Raw genomic sequence first — 10,949 nt, forward strand, 5'->3', positions numbered from 1 at the left:
ATATGAATATTTTCTGGTTTTCTTTACTCCTCTATGACAGTAAACTGAATATCTTTGAGTTGTGGACAAAACCAGACATTTGAGGACGTCATCTTGGGCTTTGGGAAACACCTTTTCACCCTTTTTTGACATTTTATAGATCAAACAACTAATCGATTAATCGAGAAAATAATCGACAATGAAAATAATTGTCACTTGCAGCCCTAATAGAGTTGAATCAACACCAACAAATATGTTTCACAAAGGTAGCTAGTTTCTACCTTGAAATACTAGTATTTATTACAGGACTTCTGTACTGGGTTGCTTTATAATGTGCAGGGTCATCACCGCATATCCGTTATCCCCTATTAATGGACACTTGATTAGAATTAGAAGTCGTTTAGTTGATCAATAGAAAACGAATTATTTTGACAATCATTCATTAAATCATTAACAGTCATTTTTCATTTGCAAAAATGCCCCTATAGTTAAATCTGATATTTATGGTCTAATGCAAACAACACTCATACAATACAGTTAATACAATGAATCATTCACTTTTGATTGTGTATCAGCTGATTTTATCCCTATAATCTTAACATTAAAGGTGCTATTGATAACATTCAGCCACTAGATGTCTCATTCTCTCTCCCCCGTTCTATTGCATTTACTTCACAACAAGTCGTTGCCAGACACTTACCATCAATCTCAGCCATTTATCCGGGTTTTTCCCTACTAACTGACGACCCAGAGATACCACATGATACCAACATTGTTATACTATTGGCTCACAAGTCTTGGTAGAAATGGGAACCAACATAAGATATCTTTCACAGAGATAAAAAAAACAACATTCATTTAGGAGCCGCCAACATTTTTAAAACATATATATTTTTTTAGGAAAAGCCATTTTTTTATTAGGCACATTTCTTTAAAAAATATTTGTCTACATAAAAATGATATCAATAAGACCCTTAACAAAGGGGGAAAATTGAGTGAATGTCATACTTGTATACTAGTAGCCTCAGGTGGCTATATTGAGGTGCAATTTGATAAATCAGCTTCTAATTTAGAGCTATATATTGTTGGTGTGTGTAGGTGTTGTTTAGGTGTCAGCTGTGAGCCTTTGTATTCAGTCCATCAACAGGTACTAAGCAGCCTGTTGTTGTTTGGGAGAGCTAGTTTAGGTGACGTGTGTCTGAGCTGGCTGTGGGGGAATCTGAGGCCCAGTTTTATTTTGCTCAAGGCCTCAGGATCTGGTGGCCCAGTTCTTCACACCTCGAGGCATGCCAAATCTGGAGTAATCCTGCCTGTTAACACTTGGCAGTGTGCACAACTAGACCGTTAGTTAACTCTATCTAGGAGATATAAACAATGCTGGCAAGACTTGATGGGAAAATTAGCACTTTAACTTTAGTAATATATATTAATGATCTTCACTATTGTTATAAGAGCCAAAAACAAAATCAGTAACACTGTTGAACAACACAGAATGAAGAAAAGTGGTTTTTATTTATCAGGAGAAACATTACACCAACCTCACAGTACCACTGCTTACAAAATAGTGATGATAAAAAAAGCCACAAAGTGTAATATATTGACATGACATACAAACTGGATTGTCAAACAGTGAAATGTTTTAACAGTAAAAAGGATTTCAGCTAGTTTGCTGTAAATATTGAAATATTTACTCAGCAACTGGATCAGTACACAATCAAATTGTGCTTTGTCTGTAATAAATCACTCAATGCTGATAGTTACATGTAAAAGTTTGACTCACAGTTTCACAACAGTCCATTGGAAATGTTTTAAGGAGAAATATTAAAGCTAAGTGAAAAAGTAAAAGTGAAAAGGCGTCCTATTTGCCGTTTTATATTTAAAAACCCACAAGAAATACATGATATGAAATGTAAACTTGTGTTCAAGTATGGAAATGTGCCTCAAATAAAAGCAAGAGGGCTGTCATTACTCATGCATGCTATGAAGCCTGACACAGACTCATATGAGGACATTCGCAGGCAACCGTTCATTCAAAGAAATCCATTTTTTTTAAAAATGGAAAACATTAAAACCAACAGAACACAAGATAGCTTAACGAGTGTTCCTGGATTTGCTACACAACATTATCCTTTACTTTACCTCCTGAGGTCATCAGGTAATATTTCAGTAAATGATTGATTATTTTTGTTTGTGCATCCTTCATGTTATTAGTCACTACACTGACTCAATAGTGAACAAAGATAACAAGGATGCAAAGAAAAGAAAAAAACAGGCACAGAAATGACACATGATCCCTTCACAGACACTCAACTTATAATAAACTGCTGACTCATAAAAACGCTGATGCAGAAAGACCATCTATGGTTTCATGATTATTAAACAAATATAGAAGGTCAAACTTCCCAACAAACTGGCTCCCGATATGTTTCCCTGAAATGTGTAAAGTGTAAACAGAAGAGAGGCATTCACTGGTAGAAAACTGGGAGCTTGGAATTACAAGGTTGATTACATGTTATCTTTAGATTCATGATTTTTCAATGTTATTTTATGCTTTTCTTTTACATTGACACAAACAAATACCATTTGAGGTTAAATGTTTAAAATTGAATACAAAACTGTTTCCTACTTGGATAAAATGTTTAATTAATGCCTTTATATCTCCGAACTGTGCTCCACACAGAAGGAACCTTATAATGCCAAGCTTGTGAAATTTGACTTTGCATCACATCTACTCTCCCTGAAATATGTCAACTGAGATATTCAGTCAGACGCTGTAAACTAAAATAATTCCCCATACACATCCTCAGCCTTTCTTCTGCGGGTGAAGGCTGAAGACGGCATTAAGGAGAAAAATACATCTCTTTGGTCAGCATTGACACAATGCATGGGATCTGTTTCTTTGCATCAAAGCCTGGTGAATTGGAGACCGACTCAAACTCTACTGCCACCTTGTGGTTCACTCGGGTCATGATGTGCAGGAGCTCCAATTCATTTCCATATTTGCTGATCATGTCACACAGTGACTGCATGAACCAGGACCCAGTCATAGTGTTCCTCCATGAGTAGTAGCCTGTAGACAGACGAGTGATAGAATAAAGGGTGTATCAATATAATAAGTAAAAAAGGGTACAATTAGTATACAAAAACACGTGTCTGTGTGTATGAGTGTTAACCTGGGGCTGTGGAAAAGGCGTAGAGGAAGTCAGCTTCCACAGGAATCTTGGTAGTGCAATCATCTCCACTGTCGGCTTCAATGCCTCCATCCAGATCAGTGCCTCTGCAAGCCTATGCAATGTGCATGCAAACAAAACGACTTGGTTACAGGTTAGACCAAGTAGTCTCCGACAAGTAGCTCGCTACCGTTTCTGAGTGGCTCGCTAAAGTTTCAAAGAATATGTACATACATTTGCTAACACAAAGTCACTTTGTAAACCTGTTTAAAGTTCTATCCAATCAAATTCATCCCGCCCCCGTCTGACACAAAATGATAATTTATGAATCAGCTGTCAATTAAAGGAGTTACACTGCTTCAAGTTACATTAAATCAGTGACGCTATAACATTAGACGATGTTAGCAGAGTAGCAAGCGCACCAGGTTTGACAATGCCTGCAGAAAATAGCCAGGCCAATAAAATGCTTAAAAAAATTATCTTTTCATAAGGAATGAGTACGATTTTCTTTTGCATGAATGTGAATGACATATGTGTGCGTCTCATTTGCGGTGTGAGCATGTCAGTTGATTAAAGTTGTAATGTCAAGCACTCCTTCACCAAAACCCACAGCAACTTTTCATGGGACTTTCTGGCTCGTAGCAGTCTACGAACAGAGAAGGTAAAGGAGCTGGAAACAATGTTTAAAAGACTCTCTGGTTTACCAAACTGCCGAAGAACGCCAACGCAGCAACAGAATCTTCGTTTAGTGGCGCACATCCTAACGAAACACAAAAAGCCCTTCACCCATGGCGGGATTGTAATAGAGGCGATCCCTGCGGTGGCTGAAACGTTATCAAGTAAGACGGATATTAGGTCTGCTATTGGCGATGTACAACTTGGTGCTACGAGTAGTAGTACTAGTAGCTTTCATTTTGTCAAATTAGCTCTCAGAGGAAAAAAGGTTGGAGACCCCTGGGTTAGACACTGGTAAGTTAATGCAGGAGATAAAAACAAAACTCTGGCTTCATCCGAAATTGCATACTATGCACTACATACCCAATATGTGAAACTATTGTTCAACATACCTTTGTGTGAATAAACAGTAGTATGCATCTTTTCTGACGCACTGATCAGTACTTTATGTTGTCACTTCCTGAAAGCCTCCCAGGCCGGTTGGAGATGCGTAACTATGGTAACCCGTGCCAACTTCATGTGACCAAACGATGATTTGTGAGAATCAAAGTCTGATCTAATTAAAAAAAATATTACACCTAGTAAAGTGAAATCTTATACTTACACTTAAACTGAAGCGTTATTGATGTTACAGAGCTGTCCGTCAACATCTGTTATGGACGTCATAGTAACTACCGCATTGCATTGTGGGATATTTATGCCGCCATAGTGTCCAGTGTTTACAAACTGAAATATTTCACCCGGAAATAATATGAAATTCGCGTACTATTGGTTTCATGCTAAGGTTTCGGACATACTTACTGTTTTAGCGTACTAAATAGCATGTTGGTTCGGAATTTCGGACACAGCCTAACTCTTACATACCTGGATGAAGAAGAGTTTGGGCTTTCCCACCAGTGATTTGCAGCGATCGCCTCGAAAAAGTGATGTCAGATACTTGAGCTCTACTGAGCCGTCCGTACCGAAGAACACACCCTCGTCTCCGTGACTCAACAGAACGCAGACGAATGAGGCGTAGCAGCTGTGATCGTCCTTTGACGCTGAAGACATAGAAATGTATAGCATTTAATATACAAGATGATATAAAAGACAGCAGCTGAATTGAGCCTTAGTATTAATTTGTCTGTAAACGTTTTGTATGAATTCTGCAACAAACTTACCAGAAATTAAAACCTGTTTCATCTGCTCGACTGACTGGTCGTTGTAAATCTTCACTTTATAGCCCAACTTCCCGAACACTTTCACCGCGTTTGCTGCGTCTACATCTGTACCGTTTCGTTGATTCATGCCTTTAAAAACAAAAACAAACACAATCACGTTAATTGAACACAATGAAAACACAACTACTTTTAAAGGAACCAACAGCTCTAGTTACTTCCTGGCAATTCGATTTAACCTTTAGAACAGACAGGTGGATACAAAGCACATATTGATCTGTTTTCCTATCACTTTAAAGGCCATGCACACCCAAAAATGTGTTCCTTAGCCTATTATTATTAGATATGATGCTGTTGGTATTTTGTTCACGTGCGACACACAGCCATGGATTCAGGCCGTTTTGGGAGCGGCCTTTTTTGTGCACGCACAACCTGCACAAACCCAAACTATGATGGTGGGATTTTGGAGTGCACTCTTTCTTTATTAGTACATGACGTCTGGTTACTTCACATTAGCTCCACGTATCTTCAACTTAATTAGCCAGAAAATGTGAAAACACCTACAGAGGTGTAAATAATAAAATGATTGCTGGCTGAATAGCATTTGCTGTCACACTGTCATGGCTGACTGGGACATTTGAATAGAACGGAGCCATAGATAATTTTGTTAGTAACACCTGTGCTTTTCCTATTATGACGAGTCAAAATGTCTGCTGTGAAAAAGGCAGTTTAATACAAAATATCCCTAAAATCTTAATTTTGTACAATTTGTTGCAATCAAGTGTTGCTTTTATTCAATCTCTAAATTAATTCTATTGAAATTCTCTTATTACTTTTTACTACTCTTAAAGCCTTTACACACCAGGGGCATGACAAATAAACAACATGAATATGCAAAATACTCAAAAATAAAATACTCAAAATAAAATACTGTGAATATTATATATCTAGGGCTTTTATTGTGAAAAGTAAGAACATAAGGAGTAGATCTGGTCTGCGCTGCCTTTGTCAAGGTTGAAAGGAGTAATAAAGTTTACCATCCTGGTTCGGACTATGGAGCATGGATGTATTATAAAAATTGGATATCGGACCCTGAGATGGCGCCTATTCATGCCAATGATAATTGCTCGCCTGGCGCATACGCCAAAAAAGTTTTCTAACTTCCGGGTTTACTTCAAGGAGGGTGAAAAGAGGAGAGGTCACTCGCCATCAAGGTGTCATGTCTTTGGGCTACAAACACATGCAAATTAAAATCTGGTCTGCACTCCGATCGCAACGGACGACCGCAGCTCAAGTTACACCGTGCATGTTATACCCCATACCCCGTGACCCGTGTCCCAGCCTCTTTCAATTTGCCTTGGTTTACTTCCGGGGTATGCGGCCCACTGTATATGTGAAGTAGTGCCCCCGGTGTGTAAAGGCCTTTAGGGGGGCGTTTTTTTCATGCGATTAATTTGCACGTCAATATATTTTTTCGAACTGCTGTTTTACCTTTCACAATAATGGCCCTAGACATATAATATTCACAAGAGAGTATTTCGCATTTCTGTGTCGTTTATTCGTCATGCCCCCGGTGTGTAAAGGCCTTTAACTATGGTATAACTACATTGGCAAAACTTTTCAACTCAGACTTACTTTACCAAGTTTACTTCTCCCTACAGTGTTTATTGCATGTTATTATAGTGTGTTATCAGACTACATCGTCTAGCCACCCGCCTACTGTCTGTCTCTTTGTCTGGAGCTTTTGTGTTCAGTATTGAACACATCTCTAGTTTGTTGGCTGCAGTAACTGTGGTCACCTGCTCTGTTTCTAAGAGTGAGGCTGTGAACCACAACAAGCCTGCTAACTTTTACACAAAATCTCATTGGCTCTTGCACAACATGCTGTAAAGTTGTCTGAAACATGCGTGGGGGGTTACAGAGTGCACATATCTACCATAACAGGAACCTTGTGTGGGTTTAACAGGCTTAACCACAGCTGTTTTTTACCCCTCTCATATGATGTACTTATGGAACATTGTTGACCGAGCAGTCATGTGTACTCAGTTAGTCCTGCTAGACAGGTTCGTCAAACACAAGTCTGACAACAATAAGACCATCATACAGTAACTCTCACGCAAAGCAGACTGAAGCTGTATTCACTGATATCCAAGGTCTTCTCGGACAGATAGAGGCACATACGGCTCTTCTGCTTTTCAAACTAACAGTACATTGCACAATAAAGGGCAGACAAGGACTAAGGTCAACTCAAGGTTTCCTACATTATCTCCAACTATTGTAAACATCAAGCCTTTATATCCAAAGAGAAGTAAGCGCTGGATAATCGTTCCCTGATCGTTTCTTGAGGATTATGAACACCCAAAGGACACATGCCAATTCTGTAACGGCTGTTTTTCTGTATCCTGCCTACGCTAAAGCAAGACTACCACCATATCTTACATCAAACTTGAAAGAGGAACTATTCTATACTAATATCAAGCCGTGGGAACCCATGTGATGCATGCCAAGTCATACTGCAAGTCATGTGGACACCTGAACTTCCTGAAGAGCCACTGACAGTACGCTGCACTGGTAGTTATTGAATTGTCTAGTCAAATGCAATGATGCATACACAAGGAATAGTACAGCTGCCTGCTTGTTCTCATTCTCACTGAAGCCAACACAAAGACTGTCTCAGAGCTAACTTCATCATCTAACTAACTGGCATGGGATGCAGTTGAATGGAATCCCCGAGCACACACACGTCGAGATGTTTGACCCGCTTTGTTGTACATGGAGATTTCTGTATAAAGAACAGCTTTAGGCCACATATCATCATTCCTGCTGTAAATAACATGTTGCAACAAGCGGCTAAGATGCAGAAGGAAGTACGAACACTACAAATAATCAGAGATCTACCTCCCCAACACAAACTTGTCACCACCAGACTGAAGAAAGGCGCCCAGAGATCTCACCACGGAGTTCAACCTAATCATCACCTCACAATTATAGGCAGTTTCACAAGCGACATCCCACGAAGGTGTCCCCCTCCCAGCTTTCTGACAGGGATGTCCATCTTTGCACCAAATGAATCTACCATAACAGAGGGACCAAGTGGAGAAGCTTGTGTCCACCAACTGGGAACTGGACAGGGACACCACAGACACCTCTACAGCCAGCTTAGCTCTTACTCCTAATGAAATATTTAACAGTGTACATTTGAGCCAACTGACCCCTTAACTTTGGGCTAACCTGTTAGTTTAGTCTACAGATTAACTAAGCTTTTGTTGCATTGTTGATCATTATGAATAATTTTATTCTATTAACATTTTACTGCTTTTAACATCCTACGTTTTCTCAATCGCTTGTAAAGCACTTTTTAAATTTAATTTATTTTTATATAGTGTCAAATCATAACCAAAGTTATTTCAAGACGCTTTTCATATAAAGCAGGTCTAGGCCGTACTCTATACTTATTTAGAGACCCAACAAGAGACCCCCCAGCAGCGACAGGAGCTTTGAAGTATATACCCAATAAGGGAGAATGAACATTTCAAAAGAGGGACCACAAGCAATTGTTTTCATTACCTTGTAATAACTATTTCTATAAATTGTTTTTGATAATATATTGTCCCTGTCAGTATACAATATAGCAGATAAGTGCATGTCGTGAGAACATATAGTTATTTTGTTTGACTAGTAGAGTCAAAAACCCAAGGGTATTTACAATGATACAGAGTAAAGAAAAGCAGGTAAATATTCACCTTTGAGTGGATGTTACCACCACATGTTTCTTTTTACATAGCATTATTAACTAATCATTACGTCTGCAACTAACCATTATTTTCATTGTCGGTTATTTTATCGATTAATCGATTCGTTGTTTGGTCTATAAAATGTAAGAAAATTGTGAAAAATGTGGATCAGTGTTTCCCAAAGCCCAAGATGACATCCTCAAATGTCTTTTGTCCGCAACTCAAAGATTATTCAGTTTACCGTCATAGAGGAGTAAAGAAAACTGAAAATATTCACATTTAAGAAGCTGGAATCAGAGAATTTTTACCTTTTTTTCTTAAAAATTACTCAAACCGATTGATCAAAAATAGTTGATGATTAATTTAGTAGTTGAAAATCGATTAATTGTTACAGCTTTACTAATCATTTTCTGTTTGAGTTTCAGCACTAAGTAAAAGATAAGAGACTATATTGAAACCTGGTTCTGTATCAAATATATTTTACAGTGGTAACATGTATTCACAGCAGTTTCATTTTGAATGAGACCCCAAAAAAAAAGGCTAAATAATCACCTGTTCTTCTGTCAAAGTTCTTGTTGTTGATGATGATGCACCGGCCGATGCTGGGGAAGCTCAGGCTGTATCTGAAGCTGCTGTGGCCGCTGGGCTTGGCATCCACCTCCATGGAGCCAGAAGCAGACAAAGACAACTCTGACCTGGAGGGACAACAGAAACATAACACTAGTCTTACTAATATTTTAAGTAAGTGTAAGACAGGCGTCAGCAACCTTTACTATCAAAAGAGACATTTTAGGCAAAAAATAAAATAAAATAAAAATCTGTCTTGAGCAGCAAAACATTTGAGCATTGTAATGAAGGTAACACAGTTTATAGTCTAAGTATATAGTATATAAGTCTAATGCAGTGAGGGCCAAAGAGCAAATGTACTACGGAGCATTAGGGCCACATTGAGGGAAAAAACATCTGAAATTTACAGAATAAAGTCATAACTTTAGGAGAAAAAAAGTTGTAATATTACGAGAATAAAGTCATAACTTTAGGAGAAAAAAAGTTGTAACATTACGAGAATAAAGTCATAACTTTAGGAGAAAAAAAGTAGTAACATTACGAGAATAAAGTCATAACTTTACGAGTAAAAAAGAATATAACATGTAAAATTACTACTTTATAATATTATGACTTTTTTCTCGTAAATCTATGACTTTATTCTTATAATATTATGACTTTATTCTCATAAATCTATGACTTTATTCTTATAATATTATGACTTTATTCTCATAAATCTATGACTTTATTCTCATAATATTGTGACTTTTTTCTCTTAAACTTCTGACTTTATTCTCATAATACTACGACTTTATTCTCGAAATCTCAGATTTATTTTTTCCTCAATGTGTCCCTAATAAAAAAAAAAACAGTTATTAATTTCCATGTTTATAAATCTACAGGGAGCCACTGGAGAGGAGCTAAAGAGCCTCGTGTTGCTTAGACACCGCTGATGTAAGATGACTGCAGGATATAGCTAAGTAATGCACGACAAAGACCGGCTAGAGAAGCATTTAAGCAGAGTTAAACAGAGTTACAGGCCTGCAGCAGCAGTGCTTCATATATCACATGAGTGACTCAATGCTCAACCAGTCTAACCTTACAGTCTAACAAACAGCTGTAATATGTAATAATATGATAATAACGGAATAGACAGTAGAGAGGAAGAGGAGGAAGCTTCCCCATCAGTGCCTGCCTGCTGACTCAGAGAGGACAAACAATGAGCTGCAGATAAATAGATCGACCACCAACTAAATAAATCAATAAATAAACTCACTGTAGTCCATCGCCGCTCTTTGCGTCCGTGCAGTCTTCTCCAGGCATGTTTGCCGACATATTTCTGATCAGATAATTAACCACACAGTGTAATTGCACGCCCTGTGTGATGATAAACCCTGCAGACAGACTCAGATGCTAGTTGCTTAGCTCGACTTGCTGCGCCCGGCGAGTAAACAAAGATGCTGATGTCATTGAGGAGCAGCGGGGAGCGCTCGTTATAAAGCCCAATGCCTACCGTGAGAGCGGGGCGGGTCACACAGGCCTCATGATGAGGGGTGGAGCTAGTTTTTTTTTTAAATTTTTAGACATATTCAAGGGAAAAGAAAAACTGTGAGCATTTTCTCATTATTTAGATTTTTTATATAGTATTTATTCAATTAACTATTATTGTTTGTTATCACTATTAATTG

The 10,949-nt window shown here is 38.2% G+C and overlaps 1 protein-coding gene across 1 annotated transcript; it reads right to left on the reverse strand.

Annotated features, from left to right (window-relative positions):
- Positions 1-1,472: 1,472 nt before the first annotated feature.
- casp3a (caspase 3, apoptosis-related cysteine peptidase a) lies at positions 1,473-10,734 on the reverse strand. Its single transcript, XM_074629517.1, has 6 exons — positions 10,538-10,734; positions 9,268-9,410; positions 4,985-5,113; positions 4,689-4,864; positions 3,153-3,264; positions 1,473-3,049 (listed from the first exon to the last, which is right to left on the reverse strand). Exons 1-6 carry the CDS (start codon positions 10,594-10,596, stop codon positions 2,820-2,822), a joined length of 849 nt encoding a protein of 282 aa, XP_074485618.1. The 5' UTR covers positions 10,597-10,734; the 3' UTR covers positions 1,473-2,819.
- Positions 10,735-10,949: the final 215 nt, after the last annotated feature.

Source organism: Sebastes fasciatus, chromosome 3 (genome assembly GCF_043250625.1).
Source record: "Sebastes fasciatus isolate fSebFas1 chromosome 3, fSebFas1.pri, whole genome shotgun sequence".
NCBI classification, from domain to species: domain Eukaryota; kingdom Metazoa; phylum Chordata; class Actinopteri; order Perciformes; family Sebastidae; genus Sebastes; species Sebastes fasciatus.